General features: G+C 39.7%; 2 protein-coding genes across 4 annotated transcripts in view; one reads left to right on the forward strand and one right to left on the reverse strand.

Annotated features, from left to right (window-relative positions):
- Positions 1-20,912, forward strand: part of PSPC1 (paraspeckle component 1) — a 77,135-nt gene extending 56,223 nt beyond the window's left edge. The window contains exons 7-10 of one of the 2 annotated variants that reach the window (XR_003513813.1): positions 18,001-18,096; positions 18,721-18,828; positions 19,906-20,038; positions 20,436-20,912. The gene's annotated coding sequence lies outside the window, so the exon portion shown is untranslated. Of the gene's footprint in view, positions 1-18,000; positions 18,097-18,720; positions 18,829-19,905 lie in introns of both variants that reach the window. The other variant, XR_003513812.1, reaches the window with a different exon arrangement.
- MPHOSPH8 (M-phase phosphoprotein 8) overlaps positions 19,946-23,432 on the reverse strand; it is a 48,276-nt gene continuing 44,789 nt past the window's right edge. For both annotated transcript variants that reach the window (XM_027557643.1, XM_027557642.1), the window contains exon 14: positions 19,946-23,318. In XM_027557643.1, coding sequence (XP_027413444.1) covers positions 23,277-23,318 — 42 coding nt within the window. In that variant the 3' untranslated portion in view covers positions 19,946-23,276. The remainder of the gene's footprint in view (positions 23,319-23,432) is intronic.

Here is a 23,432-nt window from a genome sequence, read left to right on the forward strand (position 1 = left end):
CTGCAAAAAATCTGTTATTGTTATCAGGCTATGGCTTGGCTATTGAGTGCTGAGTCCTAAACATAATGCTCTTTTTGAAGTAGGATTTTATTATGTGTGTGTTCATAAACCTAGTTAGTTTAAGTGAAGGGGGCGTATAGAGAAATACACACTTTGAAATGTAAAGTTTTTTCACTTAACTGATTCTCAGCTATCCTTACCAGTATGAGGTTGAAACAGTGTAATAATTTGTTTTTGTGTCAGTGTATTTGAATGTGCTTGTGCCAGATGACCTGTGAAGGTGCTAGAAAACTGCTGATCTTTACTTCCCATCCTGGTGAATATGAATAGAATGATACTATTTTGATGAAATAATGGGTTTTGTAAGTGAGCTCACCTTTTGCTTTTCCAGATTGAGGGTAAAGTTTTGATAAATTATTTTTTCTAAGACCATGTGTATATTTACTAAATGTAATTTCTTTTGCTTTGCAGCTTCAATTTTTATTACGCACTTTAGTGATACCCATCTGGCAGTTTAGTAAATGAGAATTGTTAAATAATTTTAGGTAGAGTTATAACCTGCTTTGTGAGACCTTACAGTGATATATATGTATGCTACATATATTGATATATATGTATGCTACATATATATGTGATTTAAAAGTCTATTTAAAATTATATAGTATGTTGAAATAATCAAACTGGTTCATAATGAGAGCACATAGTTAATATACTGACAATAATTTCTTCCAAACAGTTGTGACTATGTTCGTGCAAAGAAATAATCGCCTGGTTTGCAGCCTTCTAAATATCTTGGAATATAGTTTCTAGAACATTGTGGTATATGTTAGTTAAGAATATCTGTGCAAAGCAAACAAGTGTGGAGACTTGTTTCTCCTTGTAATCCAGCTGTCTCCTAGGTGCCTCTCTGTCCTGCTTCCCACCAGACTAATAACCCTGACACCGTAAATCCACTTCGACCAAGCTTTTTTTTCTTTTATGAGCTAGAAATGGGTGTGGGTCCAGGAAGGAGTGTTAACTGTGGTCTAGAAAGTCATCATATCCACAGACCCCATTAAGGAGTCAGATTCCTTGCTCCTTCAGAGTCCAGGACTTAAGAGGCTCAACTTCTATCCTAGGGTGGCTTGTTAACCTGTTTTTCAAACAGAAATTCTCATGCAGGTCAATGAGAGGAAGGCTTTGTTTCATACATCCTTTAAAGCAAATTTATATAGATTTCTAAATATATTTGTTTTTCCTGTTTAAATGTTTATTGCTAGTTTTCTTCAGCCAAGTCCTGTGGCTGGCAGTCCTTGAAAGTGAAAGTGAAGTTGCTCAGTCCTGTCTTGAGTCTTTACAACCCCATGGACTGTAGCCCACCAGGCAAGAATACTGGAGTGGGTTGCCATTTCCTTCTGCAGGAAATCTTCCTGACCCAGGGATTGAACCCAGGTCTCCCACCCTGTAGGCAGATGCTTTACCATCTGAGCCACCAGGGAAGTCCTTGGACATCTACAAAAGTCAGCGCTTAACTATTTTTAGGCATATGAATGCAGAAAAATGATAAATTTTGAAGAAGGAAACTGTCTTGGGTTTCTGTTTATAGTTTTTATATTACTGTAGTTTTTGGATTCAGACTTGACGTTTGCTTCTTACAGCCCCCCACCATTATCTTCCCAGGAAGCCATCAAAGTTTTATGATGTGTTGTTGCTATTTAGATTTATGCATAATGATTTATTAGGAAAATGTAAGAGACCTTGTTTTTTTGCTTGTTAGCTGTATATTATGCTTAATGGGCCTTTATCGTGAGCCATTAAATCATGTATATTATATGTAGGAGGAAGATCAGAAGTTCTTGGAAAATGACATGTTCCAAATTGGGGGCTGTGAAGTACAATATAGAAAATACCTATTCAGATTCTTAATTTCTGCTTTGCAATGTAATGTGTTTATATTTCAGGAAGACTAAATATATATTCTAGTGTTTGTGCTTCAAGTGTTAGAGATAAGGTAAGCCAAGTTATTCAAATTATGATCTTTTAGACAATGACTGGATGATTTCTCTGGGTTAAAAATACAGATCTGATAATTTGAATTATCTTGTAATTAGTTGAACAATATGGAAGAACACTGCCTGACACAACATGTCCAGTCTTTTTTTTTTTTTGGTCATATCCATATAATACATATACTAAATAATTTAGCAACATGTAAACAAGACTGATTTCAGCAGTTGGATATTGGCAGTAGTGTCCCGCAGCCTGGGTACTGCAGAGACAGCTGTGCCAAAGACAGTCCTGCCTTCAGCTCTCTGGCATTTACATTCTAGATCTGAAGACACTCAGTGACAGATAGTTGAGATGACTAGAGAAAATGATAGCTGTTTTATTAAAGGAGACTGGAAAATGACCATCTCAGGAGATAAAGGGACAGAACTCTCTTAAATGTAGTCTGTACTGATAAAACAGAATTGTGGTCGAGTGAGTGGTACAGTCAGTCCACGTGGTAGCTGCACTGTTCCATGTGGCGGCCACAGGTTGCTGTTGAGTCTTTGGAACAGGACTGGTGAGGCTGGGACTGGATTTTAATTGCATTATAATTAACTTAAATTCGGTTATCAATGCAGTAGTAAACATATTTGGGGTAATTTGGATATGTGAATTTACTTTTGCATCTTAAATTTAATGAAACCTAATACATAAGTATTGAAGAAAATTTGCCATTTGAAGTAGATGTGTAAAATAGACACAAAATTGCAGAGACTTAGTATGAAGAAAGAATAAACTATCTTAACTTTTCATATGACTACTTGTTAGATTGGTAATATTTTGGATATATTCAGTTAAATAAAGTTTACTATGAAGCTAATTTCATCTGCTGCTTTTTTTCCCCCTTCAATGTTGCTTTTATGAAATTTAGAATTTCTTTTGTTGTTTGCATTATTTTTCTTCTGGGAAATGCTGGTCTAGGATAGTAACTGTCAAATTCTGTTATTTTCCTTACATGATTGTAATCCTCGAATCCTGTTACATGGCCTGTAGTTATGAATCTGTTTATTTTTATCTTTTAAAAAGAATAACTTGAGGTTGAGGGTTTGCTCAGTGTATGCTCACTATGAGGTGTCAGGGTGGGACAGCGTTCCTGTATGATCAGTTGGTGTTTGTGCAGGAGTGGCCAGCGCGGCTGAACTCCCAGTTCTCAGGAAGTAGCGACACACGTTTTACTCCCTTTACTTTTGTATGTTATCTACCTGACACTTTCTTTATAAAATATTTACTCTTAACTCCTGAAGACACTTTGTCATGTAAGATTTCTCCTAAAACTTTGTGAAATTTTCTTCATTTATTTACTCCATTTAATCTAGGATGTCAGTTCTGAGAAAGTTAAGGACCTTATCTGTCAATTAGTGATATATTTTCAGTTCCTAGCAAGTCCTTACTAAATGTTTAGTGGATGAATGACACCAACTGTAAGACAGACTCTGTATTCACTAATGAGAATACAAAAATGAACAAAATACGGCACCTTCTTGAGATTAAGCAAACTATTAGGCCAGTTGATAGTAATGAAACAATTAGGAAGTGCTCTGGAAACCCAGAAGCGAATATCCACTCATGTTGGGAAGATTTCACTAAGATGATCATTTTTGAGCAGGACTTAAAGGTGAGTAAGTAAGTGCCCAGGGTAGACTTTTAGGTGGGAGTTGGAGAGAGGACTCGGGGGCAATGAGTAGTTAACAAGGAGCTATCCAGGGCCAGGAGTCAGGGTGGAGAAGTGAAGATTGCTAAGTTTTGAGTTTGAGGTGAGGAGGGGTCAGGACAGGAGTGGCTAGGTCATAAATGGAAAGACAGGTGACCACATAGACCATTGATTCCCTACCCCCACTCCCCAGCTACACTTGCTCCTTGACAGGATCTTTAGTATTTATGAGGGTTCTTCAGATTACAGCTAAGTATTTTACACATAGAGTGCAGTTTGAGACGACAGTTGGCTCTTGTGTCCCTGGATTCTGTATCCACATGTTCAACTAACAGTTGACTGAAAAGTGTTGGGGTGGGAGGGGTAGGGAATTCCAGAAAGTTCCAAAAATTGAAACTTGAATTTGCCATAGGCAACTATTTACATAACATTTATATTTGGTATTGTAAGTGATCTAAAGATACTTACCATATAGGAGGTATGATTTATATTCAAATGCTTTGCCATATTATAGTGGATTTTGGTGTTTTGAGGGGGTTCTGGAACCAGCCCCCTGCGCATGCCCAGGGCTGGCTGCAGTAATCTGATGGTAGCAGGAGGTTAGGGTGCTAGTGACCTTGCGGTGTTTGGTCTGAGTGCTGGGCCAGTGGTGATACTGTTTGCTGAGACACGGAAGGTAAGTGCTCAGGACTGGGCATGGGGTGTAGCTGATTGAGGGAGAGAATGGCTGTCCACTGGGTTTTGTAATATTTTGGATTTGAGTTCCTACAGTGGTTTGTTGGGGTTTTAAAGACTGTATAAAGCTTCTCTGGTGAACAGTGACCTAGAAAGGCCTTGTCATTTATCACTGAAGGTGACTTAGTACACTTCATGCTGGTCCTGCTTTTACTGTCCCTCTTGCAGTTATTCTCCATATAATATCCTGTGCTTCCTTCTAAAAGGCTCCTACCCTGTGCCAGATGCAGTAGTTCTGTCTGAACAGAGCCCCTGCTGTCTTGTTGGCCATGGGCATTATTTGACCTGCTCTCTTGTTTCCATCCCACCATCCTTCTGCCCTTGCACACTGAGCCCTGAGATGGCACCTGTTTCCCTGGGTCTCTGAGGAGGACCCTTTCCCCACAGAACTAGACCACTTCTTCTCATTACTGTCACCTCGTCAGTGTGTGGTGCTTGTTTGTCTGTTGTACCTGCCTTTTACTTATCTTTTATCAATGTTCCCAGTATCATGGCACAGTTGGTACTTCTATTTCTTGAACTGGTCTGAGGAGATACCCAAGAGGAAATGGCATAGACTTGAGAGTTTGCAGCTCATGTGTGTGGATGAGCCTCCCAGGTTGCTTATTCATTAAGTAGACAGTTTTTAAGCAGCTTTTGTCTTAGCCTGTGTGTAAATAATGAAGAAAATAGACTTGGTCTCTCCCTGCTGTGAGCTTGGAGTCTGGTGAATGGTGAGGGAAACGCGGTGAGAACTGGCAAGTTCTTAGCTGTCATCACAGTGGGGAGTTAGAGCAAGAAGAGGAGGCAGAACATTGAGCAAAGCTGCATGTGTAACAGAATTTGGGAGACTATATGCCCTTACATACATCTATAGAAATATGTCTAAAAAGAAAGAGTGAGGAGCTAGGAAAGAAGGGAGAATGTAAAGGGAGTGATTTGGGACGGACAGGGAGCCTGGGGAGGCGAGGTTGCTGGTATCAGTTCTAACTTAAAAAGGCTCTCACTGCAGTTTTGTGAGTGCCTGAGCTCCGTGCAGTGGAGGTTGGTGCCGGAGGAGCCCCAGGCATACATGAGAAAGGGCAGCAGGTTGCCATTGTCCTCTGCAGGGGAGTCTGGTGTTCTCTAATTGAGTGTCAATCAAAGGCTGCTGGTTTTTGAAGGTTCCGGTCTTGTTTTCCTGGCATTGGTATGACCTGGAGAGAAGGGGACAAGTGGGCCAGAACAGCTCTCAGGGAGTGTGATCGTCATGTGTACTCCAGCGGACACGGATGGTGATGGTGATAATTCCTCCAGTGACTGAACTGTCAGGTGGCTCCGTGGTTATGGTTTCCAGGAGAAATAGTTCAGTAATGCTCTGTTTTGAAGGGAATAGTTGTTCTTCTCAGGCTTTGTTTAGTAAGTTGGGTATTGTATCAAAAAAGATTGAGATATTAGTTTGTGCAAATATTGGGAGGAGAAAAAGCATGTAATACGTAATTTGAAGAATTTTCTCTCTTTTGGTCTTTTGTGTTGTTAATTCCTATTATTCAAGGGTGAGTCATTATTCCATACCCTGATTAAGGCTGCTGGCTCCCTTTCACTGCACCCTGTTTTCCCTTGTTTGCTTCCATTATTGTGGTCTTTTGGTTAACATTTATTACTGTTCAGTTGGATGGCTTCTGGGGATTTTTAAAATTACTTACAGTCATTGTTTGCTTTTCTGGGTTCCCTTTGAGATGGTGTTTTGAAATGTTTATAGATTATATAGTAAACTTAACTGTATAGTGATAATACTTAGTCCCTGCATTTTGGCTTCTGTAAGTCTTCTGACTAGGTGCTTTACGGTGAAGACAAATTTAATGTGGGCAGAGTATGAAGAGTGGGTGGGGTGCCACCACCTGGGAACCTGCAAGCAGCAGTTTTCTGTTTTGAGATTTCTTTGCTCCTGACGTCAGAGCTGCTGAAAAGTTAGGAGATAAATGCAGTTGGAGAGGTTCAAAAATTTTTTCTAGTTTACAATATAGTGCCATTTCAGGTAAAAATCAGCATGTTATAGTTGTGTGTATATTGTCCTAACTTCTAATGAAGGTCAAATATAATCACGTTGAGTTAGAGGTTTAATTTTTTTATATATATAGCAAATATGTAGTATTTGAAATACAAATATGTTTTAATACATTTATTTGAATTATGGTTCAATTTCCTGCCTTTATACTTACTAGTGTAGAAAGAGAATTGTTTTTTAAGACCAATTAATTAGGTGTTTGGACTATCTCAGTTTTTCATAAAATGTTCCCAGTGCCCTTTATCTTGAACATTTCCTTAGTTTCCCTTGCTTCTCATTGCTGTCTTTACGTGGCGCCTTCTGGAGGCTGGCCTTGTCTGCGCCCACCCGAGCTGTCAACAGCTGCAGGGGCCCTGGGCCCCTTGACGCTCCAGGGCTCTGCTGGATCCATGTGTTCCTCTTGGCATGTGCTCGGCAAGATCAGCATTAAGTGAACCCTGGACAGTTCATCGTGACTGTTAACTACAATTCTCTTCCAGTTTGTCCTTTACTAGTTCTTTTCTTCTGGACAGTGTGTGAGCGCACATACACTTACCATGGGTGCTAGTGCCACAGTGAATTTTGCTTTTTTTTTCTTTAAATGAATTTTATCACATCATGATGTAGGTATTAAAAATGCTAATTTAATGTAGACATTTTATTGCTGTCATGATACTTGGATATATGCTACTACTACATTTTTCAATAAAATAAATGATTTTTTAAAAATCGTATAGGGCTCACAAATGAATTGTAAGGGATCACATTATTGTTAGATGTGGATAAAGCCTAGGTATTCACTAGAAGTGGCTGGTGATTCTGAATCATTGGTTCCAAAGAAGGTCTATTAGCTCCATACGAAAAGGGTTTGCTTCATTTAAGGTCAAGGAGCCAGTGTTGGGTGGACACAAGGTGTTCATGTTTTTGAGCAACTTCAACTCTTGCGGTTCAAGTACAGCACAGGAACTAAAGTGCAGTGCAGGGACGGCTGGTGAACACCAGCAGGGTTGAGATTGGTCATATCTGCATGAATTGGGAAGCAGAAGGGAGAATTCAAGAGAGCATGTGTGAATACACAATAAGTCGTGGAGTGTTGTTATCAGGAAAGAGTGTACCTTGTGCTGGGCTTATTAGAGTGTGTGTTCATGTGAAATAATCACCTGCTGTGTGCACAGTTCAGTGGCAGTGCTGGGGACACTTGGCAACTTGGTACAGTACACATGAAACCTGTTCAGAATTGTTACAGGGAGTTTGGAGAAGAGAAATGGAAATAAGATAAACTAGTTGGGAAGGATATGCATACTATGAATGAGAAGGGAATGTTTTTGTTCAGGGCAGGAGGGTTAGAGGACCCTTCAGAACATAAGGGGAGAGTTACTTCATGAGTGTGTCCAAGGTTTGGGGAGGTAGAGATGTCCTAGTATTGTCTCCAGGGTGAGTTGCATCTTGTTTCGGGAGCAGGTGGTATCAAAGAGGACTCTGTATGAACAAAGCTGTGTGAAGTGAGAAGTTAGCCAAAGTGAGAATGGAAAACTAGTCAGCTCTTACTCCATAATAACCATAAGGAATGTATTGGCAAGAGAGTAAGTCCTGAGATTTGTATCTCAAGGTTACCTGGATTGTGGAAGGACAACTTTGGTTAAACTCAGACTGCCGGCCAGACAGCTTGTTGAGATCAGGAAAAGGATTGGAGAGTAAAAGTAGGCATCAAACCAAGATATAGCATTGAATTACAGAATGATCAGAAGGTGGTGGTTAATTGAATGTTGGGGAGGTTATGTGGAAGAAAGGCAAGATTGACTGGTTTTGAACCCCAAGTCCGATATACCATTTTGGTGCCACCAACTTACAGGAACAGAGCTGTGAGGTCAGGATGGAGCTCTTCACGTTCTTGTGACATCTAGAAAGGGTGCTGAGTATGGAAAATCATTCAGCTTAGGAAATGATCTTGGCTTGAGAATTTTGACAGTCATCAACAGTGAGCACCAATTGATAAAGTGTGAAGCGGATAGTTGACCAGTGCACATGTATATAGTTTAGGGGCTGATACACCCTTCACACATCTCTGTGGATGTTTAGGTTTTGAACTTGAAGGCTTTGGTGAACTGAGTCTTATACTGGAATACAGCTAAACCTTTAAGGCTCCATAGAATACTGCCATTGTATTCATTAGAAATGCACACTTAAATAACTTACTTAATTCATACTTGGTTAATGGCCAGCATTAGACAGTGTGGAAACCAGAGGTGGAATAAGCCCTGTTTAGTGCAGGCTGTGTATTGTAGCAGCATTCAAGTCCTTGGAGACCTGGAAATTCTTTGTCACACCATTGTGTATTAGAAAGCATTAACATCTCATAAGGAGAAGGCAATGGCACCCCACTCCAGTACTCTTGCCAGGAAAATCCCATGGATGGAGGAGCCTGGTAGGCTGTAGTCCATGGGGTTGCACAGAGTCGGACACGACTGAGTGACTCCACTTTCACTTTTCACTTTCATGCGTTGGAGAAGGAAATGGCAACCCACTCCAGTGTTCTTGCCTGGAGAATCCCAGGGACGGGGGAGCCTGGTGGGCTGCCGTCTATGGGGTCGCACAGAGTCAGACACGACTGAATCAACTTAGCAGCAGCGACATCTCATAAAAATCAAGAGGCCTTCAAATACTATTGATGCATAAACTAATTCAGTATATTGTGAGTTTTTGAATAATATGTATCTAATACACAAACACGGAGATCCAGATTGGTGCACAGTGAAACTTTCTTGCTACTGTCTACACATCACCCAGTTTCTCTGTCCAGGAGCAGCCATGGTCACAATTTCTTGTGCATCCATCTGGAAGGTTTTGTGCATTCACAGGCATGTTTGTTTACATTCTAAATACATATGCAAGCAACTACACACTCCTATTAATCATCTCACAATATTCTATTTTCAGTGTTCTAAATGATCCCTCACTCTTCTTATACTTATTGGTAGGTCATAGGTGTGTGTACCAGATCTTTTGGGGATAGTGTTTCATTGATTCTTTTTTTTTTCCCCGTTATATGCCTTGTAGCATGTTGTTGGGTACACAGAATAGAGACTGTGTGTGACTATGTCTGTAGGACATAGAGTACTAGGCCATAGGGTATGTGTGGTTTTGGGGTCTTCTTTTTTTTCTTTTGATTGTGCTGGGTCTTTGTTGCTATGTGGACTTTTTTTCTCTAGTTGTGGTGCTTGATCTCCTCATTGCGGTGGCTTTTCTTGTTGAAGAGTATGGGCTCTAGGGCATGGACTTCAGTAGAGAACATAGGCTCAGTAGTTGTGGCACAGGGACTTAGTTGCTTCGTGGCATGTGGTATCTTCCGAGATCAGGGAATGAACCCATGTTTCCTGCATTGGCAGGCAGATTGTTTACCACTGAGCCACCAGGGAAGCCCAGGTATGTGTGTTTTTAATGTTTTTTTTTCAGATGCTGCCTGTCCTTATTGTGGACAGTGGCAACTTAACGTTACCCCCAGCAGTCCTTAGCTGAGGGCATAAACTCAGTAAATGTCATATGTTGATAGGAAATAATGGCATCTTTGCAGGTGATGGTAAAAGTCTTGGAAGAGAAATTATATGATTGAACTGGGGAGAGCTAATGGGTCAGTGTATTAACAGTGGTGTGCTTGACTTGAAGTTCACTTCTTAAATAGCATGAGTAGGAAGAACTGGGAATTCTTTATTCTAGAAGAATCCTCCCTCTCTTTGCTGTTGTTAAAATTTCACTTTGAATTTAAAATCTGATATTACTTGGAAATACTGGAGGGGGAGATATACTTCATTTATAAGCCAAAAATGGTGGAGTCCCTAAGCTATATTTTAAGTTTTGTGTAAAATTAATAAAATGTTTAGAAACGCTTATGTTCATTCCCAAAGGATTGCAGTTTGTTATTCAATGAATTATTATATAAATTTAACATTATATAACAACGTGAAATGACTTTTTTAATTAAAAATTTTCTGTCTCTTAAGGTAGTAATAATTACATGTATGTTGTATACCCAAGGACTGAGTAGTTTGCTCTTTGAAACATTGGAATGTCCTTGGTCACAGGTCACTTTCCCAGTATCTACTGTCATATGAGTGTTCTCTCCATGGTGTTTGTTCCCTTATGCGTGGTGGTTATTAGTGCAGGTGAGCAGTGTTCTTGAACATGTGGTGTGGCCTTGCTGGTGCTGGGGCTGCAGCTGGGATCCACATCACTGGGGGTGGTGGGAGGGGGCGGGTTGTCCACTTAGCCAGGACAGCCCCGGAGGTTTTCCTGAGGAGAGGTGGCAGCTCTTGAGCTGATATGAATGACAGGGGGAGGGGGCTTGGGAGGTTAGAGGTTGAAGGTGAGCCCTGTTCAAGCTGAGGGGTACCATTTATAGCAAGGAAGGGACTGTGGCTGGAATTGAGTGAACCGAGGGTTCTTACCCCTCTTTCCTCCCATTTTTGTCTGACTGAAGCCCTCAACCATCCCATTCAGTGAAATTTTAGCACCACAGATAGCTGTTTGTGTATTGTATTTGTGCTTTATACATAAAATTAAAATTTTTGCTGACCAACTAATTTTCTCCCTCTTGGGAGCAGTTCTGGCCTATTGAGAACACAAGTCTAGAGCCACGTATGTGGAGGCCACGAGACTCTTACTTGAAATGAGAAGCCAGAGAAAAGGCTTGGGCCGGGCTGGGCAGTGATGTGACCTGGTTTGTGCTAACAAAGGTCCAAAGCTATGGTTTTTCCAGTACTGATGTATGGATGTGAGAGTCGAACTATAAAGAAAGCTGAGTGCTGAAGAATTGATGCTTTTGAACTGTGGTATTGAATGAAGAATACTCTTGAGAGTTCCCAAGCAAGGGGATCCAACCAGTCCATCCTAAAGGAGATCAGTCCTGAATATTCATTGGAAGGACTGATGCTGAAACTGAAACTCCAATACTTTGGCCACCTGATGTGAAGAACTGACTCACTGGAAAAGACCTTGATGCTGGGAAAGATTAAAGGTGAGAGGAGAAGGGGACAACGGGATGAGATGGTTGGATGGCATCACCGACTCAATGGACATGAGTTTGAGTAAGCTCCAGGAGTTGGTGATGGACAGATAAGCCTGGCATGCTGCTGTCCATGGGGTCGCAAAGAGTTGGACATGTCTGAGCAACTGAACTGACCTGACCTGAAAGGCTTGTAGCAGCTGATGAAGGACTTGACTGAAGGAGAGCCCAGGATGCAAGCAACAGGCAGACCAATGACAAGTAAAGAGAAGGGAAGGGGAGCTGGGCTTGGTCCACATAGGCTTTCGATGACTCAGATGCAGTGGGCTCAGCTTTGATGGTCATCAAAGGTGTCTACTGTTGAGGGGAGCTCATCTTTGGGCCTCAGTGAGGTTTAGCCAGGAAACGACAGAGAGTGTGGAGTCTGATTTTCATCCTTGAAGCCATTTAAATTTTCTATTTTTCAGTCACTTGGATGTAGCTAGATGATCCCACACACACAAATTGAGAATGTTCAAAACTCCAGATTTGTTTCAACTTTTTGTTTTGTCTCAGCAGGAACGTGCCCCTATATCTTATGCCTTTTGTTCCAGACTTTTCTGGGACGGGAAAAGGGGGGATCTGTTTAAAAGCCTGCCTTCTCTTTTGTTGTTTTACCGCAGTAGCAGTGTTCATGCATTAGTACGTGTACAGTTTAAGTTGAATACTGTTTGGAGTAAAGTGGTTCTGGAGCAGTTTATGGAGGGACACTGGTATGAGTTGAGGCTCTTACGGGGTTCTTGCTGCCCTGCCCACCTCGCTTTGTGAAATCAGTTAGCAGGCAACTTTCTAGGCTCTCACTGGAGTTCTTGGAAGTCACAGTGAGATATTTTTAATATGTCTTTATAAGTCCTCATGGTGACCAAAAAGGGGAAATACGATAGCATATATAGTCTAAAAAGGTACTCAAGGGAGTGCCGAAGTGCCCACACATTTCTGTAGTTCCTGTGGTGCTTTGTGAAGGGTTGTGGAGTCGTTGGCCAAGGGGTGGGACATCAAGCAGCCCTCCTAGCATTTGCTGAGGTGAGCATGTTGCATGTTCAGATGTTGTGGAGACATAAAAAGTTTGAGAAATGAGATTTATGATGGATGATTTTACGTTTAAAAAAAAAAAAAGCCTTGTTTTAATGTTTTCTAGTCATCTAGTTTGCAGAGTGTGCATTTCTCAAACTCCCCAATAATCAAAAAAATTTTGTGCTTTTAAAAAATGTGACACAGGATTTTTGAAAATCTCTCCCATTTTTAGACTTTTCAGCCCCCCCTTCTTTTTTTCTTCTGAAGAAATGGTTGGAATCTTGTGCAGTGCTTATGAACAGAGCATTAAGACATTTAACCACCTCAGTGTATTGAGTTGGCCAAAAAGTTCATTTAGATTTTTTTCTGTAAGCTATTATGGAGAACCCAAACAGACGTTTTTTTCGCCTGCCGAATTTTCAGGGAAATACTGTTTGGGACACACTAATTCAGCAGTTCCCGTGAGAGGGGCTTGGTAGGTGGCACCCAGAGTGAAAGAGTGTCTCTGAGATGGTGACCCTCCAGCCACCTCACTAAGGTTGCTCAGCACCTATTTCTACCTTGTATTTAAGTAGATGATCAACTCACAACAGTGCACATTAAACTTGTTTGATGTTTTGGGGTTGCAAGAGAGTCGGACACAACTGAGCAACTAAAGAACGACGTCTCCTAAGTACAGCATTGTGATATTATTCACTGCATATGAATGCGTAATGGGTTCTGCAAGAAATGCTTTTCCTAGTTTGTTCATTTACATGGTATCTTCAATGTTAAATGCTGTGTTTAAGTGGTTTGAAGTATATGTTGAAATAACTGTTGACTGTCATTTGATAGTTCATTCTTTTTCCTTTTCATTATATGTGAACATGGTTAATTTGTGAAGTAACTACTGTGGGATTCTTTGTGACAGTAATGTATTTGGAATATTGAATTTTTAAAGAAAACAGTGGAGGCTGAACAAGTAATGTCATCTTGAGCAAAAAACACAGTTTATTGTTGCTGTAGCTGAACTTGCTTTTAAAACTTAACCTGAGTATACGACCACAGAGGCTGGTTTTCTTTGGCTTTTTTGGGGAGGGCACTTGAGAAATACTATCACAACCCGATAATGCTGCTGGGCTTTTTCCCTTTAAAATTTCATTTTTTTGCTGTGCTGAGTCTTCCTTGCTGCATGTGTTTTTTTTTAGTTCCAAAGAGCAGGGGCTGTCCTCCAGTTGGAGTGCATGGGCTTCTCTGTGGAGCACAGGCTCTGGCGTGCGTAGGCTACAGTAGTTGCAGCTTGTGAGCTCCGGTGTGTGGTACAGGGGCTTAGCTGCCCTGAGGCCTGTGGGTTTTCCCAGACCAGGGGTTGAACCGGTGTCCTCTACATTGGCTGGCAGATTCTTAACTACAGGACCATCAGTAAAGTCCCTGGATTTTTTTTTTTTTCACTTTTGTTTTGAAGAGTTTTGGTTTCTTTGTTTTGGGTTTTTTTTTTTTTTTTAACTTAAAATGCCTTGTAGGAATTTGGAAACATAATTAAGTTTGACAATTTTCAGTGGTGTTTTTCAATTCCAAGGTCTTTCTTTCTCTCATGACAATCGATTTTGCACATATGGCAGACACATACAAATCTGGGCTCTTCATAAAACTGCTATGAATGTTCTTCTGCAAATTAGTTACACATTTCATTTTTCATGGGGAAAATACCTAAGGGTGGAGTTGCTGAGTGTTGCGTATGAAACAGCCAAGCAGTTTTCCAGAGTTGCTTGGTCTTGCAGCCCGAGCAGTGATGATGCCTACAGCTCTGTATCCATGCCAGCATCAGTCCTGTTGGTATTCACTGTTGAGATGCAGGCACATTATGTTTCCCTAGTAACTTCTCATGTTGATTATCTTTTCAGATAGTTTTGGCCATTAAGGTACCTTTTTAGTGAAGCACATTTGCCTTTCTTTTACCATACTTTTAACTGCTGTTTACAACTAGGTTGTGTAAGTTTCATTACTAGTTGATATAAAACTCACTGATCTGTGTATATAACCTATGAGATAATATATATGTATATTTTAAGTACAGATAGCTTTTAGAATTCTGAAAAGCCAGATGATGTTGGGAATCCAAAATTGAATGTTTTTATTACATATTTTTGTATAATGCCAGCTGAAAGATGAAACTTATTAGTTGAAAAAATCTTACGGTGTGATATCTTCTGTCATGATAACATGGGTGGAAGATCCATGAACCTGATAGAAAGTCAAAGCCTTAGAGTTTTTAAGTTTTATTGCAGATTTTCAATCCAGAAGTCATGAAAATTAGAGTCATGTTGAAAAAATGTCTACCTTCTGATGAATTCAGTCAATTTAAGGTGTATTTTCTTGTATCATGTGTTCATCAATTGAAATTGTATTACATCAAAAAGCAGGAAGAACTTGTAAATATATATATTATGTTTTTAACAGATTTACTGCTTTTACGTTTTCTTGGAAAATAATGACTTCTGAATTTTTGGTATACTGTTCTCTTAATCACAAACCATTTCTCTATAATCTCTGAAGACATATTCTTTGTTGCTTAAAGAGAATGTATTAGGTAACAGAATGAGATTACTTCAGTAAAGAGTACAGTACATATTTTGCCTGTTGTAAATTGCCTTTGGTTTATTGTTTTTGTGGCCATTATTGTGGTGTCTTTGCCATAAAGGCCGAGGATCATGTTTGGTTCTGCATAAGATCACAGAGGGTGACAATCATGAGGATGTCCCCTTCTCCATAACTACGAACTTCAGAATTTCTCAGAAGGCGTTTGCGAGCTTGCTAATAAAGAATGTGATTCCTTTATGGTTCAATACCACAGGAGTCTGCTCCAGAGGAGAACATTACCTTTGGGGGTGATTTCTGGCAAGGTATTATTTTTCACCATGAGCCATTATTAAAATCCTGTTTATTCAGTTTTTACAATTCATGTGTTGTAATTGGAAGACCTTTGTAGAGTATTCCTCAACCTCCATACTTGTTGAATTATGTAGTATTTATCTTCCATAGTAATTTCTTGCAATGTACTATTATTTATATGTAATTTATATAATAGACTATGTAATAATGATTGACTTGTATTAACTCAGCGGAAAATGAGAATGTGAGTACTCAATCTCATTGGTACATAGTTGACTGTTAAGAATATGCCTTCTGTACTTTTAATGTTTGTTTGAGAAAAGTCATCAGAAAAGTACATGTGATATCGGCCATTCACATTTCTGACTATGTGAAAAAAATCTTACGGTGTGGTTGGAGTCATTTTTGTTTTCACTGTTACCAGCCATTTCAGATGTACTGGAATGGAATGTAAAATCAAACATTAATTCTCACACAGCTTTTTTTTTTTTTAAAGTAACTCTGCCTATGACTTAAAAAAATATTTATGGGTGCTTTGTGCTGGCAAGTGGGGGCTAGTCTTCGTTGCAGTACTCGGACTTCTCATCGTGGTGGCTTCTCTCTTGAAGCACGTGGGCTCAGTATTTGTGGTACGAGAGCTTAGGTGCTCTGTAGCATATGGAATATTCCCAGACCAGGGATCAAACCTGTGTGCCTTGCATTTGCAGGCAGATTCCTATGCACTGTGAAGACCTTACAAAGTTCTGACTGAGCCTTTTATCCTAAAATTAAAACGGACGTTTGTCACATAGTTTTTGTATAGTTACAGCTTCAGGTTTTAGTTAAAGACTTTTCCTAGGGAATTCTCTCGCAGTCCAGTGGTTAGGACTTGGCAGTTTCACTGACGGTCCTGGGTTTGTTGTTTGGTTGGGGAACTAATTTCCCACAAGCCTTGTGGCACTGTGAAAAAAATTATTTTTATTTAAATACAATTTTTGGTTGATCTTCACATTTTGAATATTCCTCAGGATCAGAACATATTAAAAGTATATCAAACTTCTACATCTCCTCAGATTCCTAACTCTAAATTATGAGCATCACTGAATGGATGTGGGTAGCAGGACACCTGTGTGTGTCTTACTGGTATTGGTTACAACCCAGTGCAGAGTAAATCTGGCCACATTTGGTATGAGACTACGTCATTATTTTAGTTTTTGTTTTTTTGTCTGTGCTGGGTCTTCGATGGTGTGTAGGCTTTCTCTAGTTGTGGAGAGTGGGGGCTATTCTCTGGTTGCAGAGTACCAGCTCTAAGGTGGGTGGGCTTCAGTAGTTGTGGCACACACAGGCTTAGTTGCCTCAGGACATGTGGGACTTCCAGACCAGGAATCGAACCTGTGTCCTGTGCATTGGCAGTGGATTCTTAACCACTGTACCACCAAGGAATCCCAGAGACTACTTCTTTAAACAACTCTAGTGATTGTTTTTTAATATTGAATTAAAGGATTAAGGTAAACCACCCTTTTTAAGACTGCCAACTAGCAGTTTCTAAATTCTGGAGAGTACCTTTTTAGTTTTCAGTGTAGTTAGTGCTTTGCAAAATTTGTGGGTTCACTGAAGATAATTAAAATCTTTAGTAGTCCTGGTGTCATTGTGTCTGTAAGAGTTAAGTAATGCGGGTGTCCATTTTGATTTATTTCCATTTTTCTTCTCATCCTTGATTTTACCAAAGGTTAATATATATAGGTAATACAGTTATAAAACTAACGTAGAATGCTAGTTGCAGATGGAAATAATATAAAACATAATTTTTGTTGATTTATGGCATGCTTTGCTTGAAAATATATTTAAGGTTCTTAAACTGGGACTATGGAGTTGGCTGTGAGCCTGTTGCACACCCAGGATTTTCACATAATTTTTGCATGCTTTTTGCAGGGAGGGTGATACTTCATCCAATTCTCAGGTAATTTGAGACCTAAACGGGTTTGAAAAGTACCAGTTGAGGATAGTTACTTCTGGTATATTTGGGTCACTAGTAGTAGTGAGCCTAAAACTAGTTATTTACTTCTCAATTATAATTGTGTACTACGGAACTAGTATTTCAGGGATGCTATTAAGACACACTTCATACGGATGAGGTAACAATAAACACAAACTGTACCCCAGCAGAAAACCTGGAGTGCATGCTGTCTTGGTAGGTAAGAAGTCATCTGATGGAGCACAGCAGGTTTTGTGTGCCCTACCTTGGAACAAGCCGAATAACATTTTGTAGATAGGATAGGAATCGGGATCCTATGTAGGATTTTGTATTACAAGCATCACAGGGCTGTGATGAGGGACCAGCAGTCCAGACAAGAGGACCTATCTATGGAAGATGAAAACAGGACACTTTACCATCTAGGATTGAAGTGTTTTCTCTGCTGCTGAAACACAAAATTGAGCAGAATTTTAAGTCAGTTGATGTTCTTTGACGAAACAAAGAAACAATCTTGACTGAATGGACATAATCAGATGAGCAATCTTGACTGAATGGACATAATCAGATGAGGTAGAGATTTAAATGGCGTCTTGGTGGAACTTAATTACTGTCGTGGACTGTGGGAAATGAGATAACACATGGTTTTTAATTGATCATTTAAACTTGTTTTTAAATGGCTAAATCGGATTTTATTGTAATCCTAGGAGAAAAGGAAACATGGATGAAGCTACCTGAAATTTGGCTTCCTGTGTGAGCCCAAAGTTGAGAGCTGAGGAAAACCTGCCAGAGTTTCCTTTCAGGTCAGCCAGCACCTGCAGTCACCACTGCTTTCATCTTCCCGATGCCAGGATTTGCTGAATGACTTGGTCCATGTGTTAGCATTAGTACAACAGTTTATGGGCGAGTTGAAACCTGTGCTTCTCTGTCTTTGTATGTGATTCAGAGGGTTGCTGCTCTTTTCTTTGTGGAAGATTTGAGGTTATTTTTAGCTCCAATTTCCCCCACTGGTAGTAATATACTGATTAGTCTTTAGGCGAGACTGGACAGGGAATAGAAATGCAATAAACAGGGTCCTATTTATGCAGAAAAAAGTTCCTCCTGTTTTCTAGTCATTCTCAGCCTAAAATTTTAGTCTTGTGTCCCTTAGGAAAGCGTATAATCTTAAAAATGACTCAACATCGTCAACTCAGATTCAACCTGGGACATGAACTCCGTTTTTTCCCTTGCTGCTTTCCACCTTTGAAAGAGGATTTTAGAAACAGATTTTCGAATATTTTTAAAAATTATAAAGTTCTTTAGAGTCATTATGATGACAACCGTCATGAATGGTATATTGTCATCCTAATAGATCCCAAAAGTATTAAGGATATTTTTTCCCTCACCCACACCCCTAATCTGGTGATTTTAATCTGTTCTTGTTACAGTGGTCTTGGGGAGCAGGAACCTCAGCCTTTCTTGATTATCGCTTGTGAGATGAGACTGATGACATCAGAGCACTGGCTTAATAGGGTCCTAGGGGATCTGCATCCACAGTGAGTGAGCAGCACTGACCGGGGCCACACTTTTGGGAAATGTCACCTTTTCAAAGCATCTGAGGTCTCATGGACACACAATATGACAGCTGTTTATCCAGCCCTGGAATTACATTGGGTTGTTGTTCTTGAAGCTCCGAGTCAGAATCATTATCACCTGGAAACTTCCTGGAAATGCCAATTCCCAGCTCTACACATTGTCTACTGAACAGGATCTTGCAGGGGGTGGGGGGTGGTGTGTGGTGGGATCCAGCAGTTTAAAAAAATTTTGAACACACCACATGGCTTATTGGGATTTCAGGTCACTGACCAAGGCATGGTAGTGAAGGCACTGATTCTTAAGCTCTAGACCAAGGAGCTCTACCCTGCTGCCCCCTTTAAAAATAATGTTTTACTTTTAAAAACCCTTTTTTTACTGATCAATTATAATTTATAATTGCCCTTTGAAAATAGGTTTACAGAGAATTACTTTATACTCTGGGCATTTTGTTGGCATTAAATTTTCAAAGTGTTTTAGTACGTAGGTTCCTTACTTAAGTAAAAAAAATACAGGTAAGAAAAAAACCCGTATGTACATAGGCCAACTGTGCTATGATGCTGAAGATATGGTTTTATATGGCCAATCTACTGCTTTTCATTCCAGACTTTAGTTTCTGGTCAGTGAAAAGAAACTTCATTCAAGGAAAACAGTAACTTTGACAGTTAAATAAAATGGAAGATGTATATTTAATTCTAGAAGAAGGAAGAAGTGTCTTATTTTTCTGTCAGAAATCATACAACAGACTGCTGGGCCCCACTCTGCTGGGCCCCACTCTGTGACTTAAAGGCCCAAGAATTTTCCTTTCTTAACAAGGTGGTGCTGCTCTGGGCTAGGGACCTGGTTTTCCAAACTCTTAAGGTACTTTTAATCTCTGTATACGAGTTCACAACAAAATACTAGTTTTATAGGTCAAATATATGACTTCAGGTGTTGAATTCTATCCCAGCAAATTATTTGTAACAGAAACCTTATTTTTTCTTTAGAAAATATATACTATTACTATTTTTTAACAATGAATTTACTTTTTTTCCCCCCAGGTGAAATCATTCTGTGGGAGAAATTCATGACAAGGAGAAATGAGCCAGAAGAATTTTGTTTTATTTTTCAATTTATTACCACTCCATTATAAACAACCTGTGGATAGATGAGCAGTCATGACACTTTATCCAGGTTTGTTTTCCTCAATTGTATACCTTCCCCTGGCACACTGACTGACTACCACAGACCCAGCCCCTACCCCCTGGAACTAGAAATTGTTGTAGGTTTTAAAAAAAAGAAAAAAATACCCCAAGTAACCTACAATTTTGGGTTAGTCCCCAAGACAAAGGAACTACTTATAAGAAATTTTTCTTTGTTCAAGTGAGAAGAATCATGTTTTTACTGACATGTATCTTGGCCCAAGGGAAGGAAGTAGTGAGACATGAATCAAGACAGACTGTGGTAGAGCTTCTGCAAGTCAGCTTCTTCCACAAAATGATGGCAGACAGGAGGGTGGTTCTTGGGGAGCTCAGGGTGAGTGTGTCTTGACTAGATTGTGGACCTCACCGTTGTTATTACCATTTTCCAGCCCACGAGTAAAGCTCTTTTGTACCAGTTGGAAGAAGTCAGGCCTGGAAACGCCAGGTTTGCCTGGAAAAGAGCTTCATTGCCTGCAGGTTGGCAGAGGGAAGTGGTGTAGACGCCCTCAGTGTCCTGAGCTTACCTAGCAATGTTTTTCAGAATAACTTAAAAGGGTTTGTACTGTATTATGCTGTGAAACAGATTTTACTGCATTCATGAAATTTTTCTAAATTCTCAAAGACTTTATATATTTGTCCATGTGGGATCTTAATTCCCTGATTGGGAATTGAACCTGCACCCACTGCATTGGAAGCATGGAGTCTTAACCATTGGACTGCCAGGCAAGTCCCAAAATTTTCTGAATTCTTATTTTGTAAATCATGTTTTGTTATTCCCTAACCCTAACCCTAAAACACACTAAAGTCTGTCAACTTTCTGTATGCTAAAGTCTTACTACTAAATAAACTAGCAAATTTTCATATGACTTAAATCTGGAAGTGTAACAGTTCCAAGTAGAATTTTAAAAGTAGCACTTGAGCTTCAAATTTAAACTTCCTGACATTCCACTTACTTAAGGAGTTAAGATGAGAATGTCTAGCAAAGGCAGTAACTTCCCATCCAGCCATACTTCAGCATTTATTGGTAGGTATATTAGGTACTTTTCTTTGGTGCTGGTACCCTAAACAAGGATGTATAATGTGCTTTCTGTTGGAGTCACATTCATGAGAGTTGCCCAGTTCTCTGATGAGTTAAACTGACAACCCAATTTTGCATTATGTTCTTACCTCAGTATATACACTACTAAGTCGCTTCAGTCGTGTCCGACTCTGTGTGACCCCAGAGATGGTAGCCCACCAGGCTCCCCCGTCCCTGGGATTCTCCAGGCAAGAACACTGGAGTGGGTTGCCATTTCCTTCTCCCAGTATATACACTGGAAAGTAGTAATTGCTGAGGAGTCAAGGTTTTTAGAGTTAAGAGAAAACTGAAGTAGAAAAATGTGTACTAATGGCTCTTCAGTGAATCTGGATAATGAGCAATGCAATCCCATTATAGTTGAGATCTCCTGTGGCCCTAAGCTCAGTTGTAGTTATGGGGCTTGAGATGGCTTTGGTTTCTACTCAATAGTAGTAGCAGCAAATCTGTAAACCTTTGATAAGGTACTGCTTGAGAATTGGGTTTTTCAGAGCAATCATTATATACACATATGGAAATATTAACTGAAGGATCTGATCTAATCAGCTGCCTTGTCAGTTGGCAGTTGAGAGGTTCAAGACCTCATCATCCTTAAGCCACAAGGGTCAGAATTTCCCCACCCAAGAGCACATCTGCTTAGGTTCACCTACTATAGAGAGAAGTGAGTTTAGATGAAAACAACTATATTAACCTGCATGGCTCTACAAGTGGTTATATTCCCAGTGCTCTTGTAAAGGTGTGCTCTTATGATAACAGGAATGTTCTTTAAAAACTCACTTCTCTTACAATCCTGGACAAAGTGCACTGCTGCTGACACAGATCTCGCAGCTGTGAAGTCAGATGCAGAGGAGTACAGGATCCAATACAGTTGAAAAGTCTAACGCAGGTATTACTATTGCTAAACCAGACATTCCAGACATTTCACATCACCTTTTTGCTGAAGTCCTGAGACTTGAGATAGAAAACAGACAAACATTGTATTTTATTGAGGACACTATAGGAAAAGTCAGTTTAACCCTGAAATGTCTATACAGTGTATGTGGTTTGCTCTAAGTATCCACAAGTTCTGCCTGAGTCTAGGGCAGAAAAAAGTTCCCCTAAAGCACACCAGGAACCCTCTACATAGAATTAACATTAACACCTAGCATTTACTTTGTTTTAGGTACTGTTAGTCCAGAGATGATTGAAAGTAAAAGGTGCGACTCAAACGGGTTAAATGCAGGTACAACATCATTTCATGTAAAGAACTAGAGCATCTTGGATCTTGGTATCTGACAGGGTTCTGGAACCCAGACATTTCTGAAAATTTTTCATTAAAATTTAACTCAATTATAAAACCAATCGAACTTAATGATTTTATACATTTCAATAATCCAGACATCTTGGTTTATTAGTTTGCCAAATGTTTCTTGAAAGAATGGAAGCATTAGCCCCGTGGGAAATCACTTGACTGGAGGCACAGTGTGGCTGGCCTTCCTAGTGTTCAGAACAACAGACCATCTGATGACTTGGGTTCAAGAACAAGGATACAGTTCACATGTAATATCACTTTTTATGCCTCATGTAATGTCCCAGTTTGTTTTTTCTGCTATATCTCAGATTCTGGTTTATTTTCTTTGCAAACAATAAAGGATAACTGCACATATACAAAGCTGTCACTTACTCAGGATTGATGTCAACAGCTTGTTGGAAAGGTCAAACCTTCAACCTTCCTCGTGTTTTTTTAAGATTCATCCTACTTTGAGGGCTGCAAACTCATACCTTATCTTAGTGCCTGGATAACTTAATGTAACATTCCTGCTGGGGTTTTTTAACACAAAAATTCACTAGGGCTAGTAAAAAAAAATTTCAAGTTAAAAAAAAAAGTTTTAATTTTCTTAAATAATCCTCATATGTACCATTCCACATTGTGGAAAAACATAGTCTGGACACAACACTGAGACTCAGAACACTTGCACAAATACTTACAGCTGTGTTTTATGTTAGACCCACTGTGTCCCATCTCAACAGACTGTAACAGATGACTGGCCTTCAATGCAAGAGGCTTACAGAAGAAACTTTTAAATTTGGAAATATTAGCTGTGCCAGAATTCCAAACTGCTTCAAAGAGTATTTAGAAATAGGTCTTAAGAGAAACTCTCCCAATTCTTTCTGGTCACTGTAGCTGTACTCTGTATGCACCTATTAGCAACTTAACCTGTTGAAAGGAAAAAAAAAAACACCAGGATATATTTCTAGTTTTCCTTAGTTAGAAGAGAGGGGGAAAAAACCCTGTCTCTTTGGCAGGACTCTCAAATTGGTTATCGGTGTA

Source organism: Bos indicus x Bos taurus, chromosome 12 (assembly GCF_003369695.1).
Source record: "Bos indicus x Bos taurus breed Angus x Brahman F1 hybrid chromosome 12, Bos_hybrid_MaternalHap_v2.0, whole genome shotgun sequence".
Lineage (NCBI taxonomy): Eukaryota > Metazoa > Chordata > Mammalia > Artiodactyla > Bovidae > Bos > Bos indicus x Bos taurus.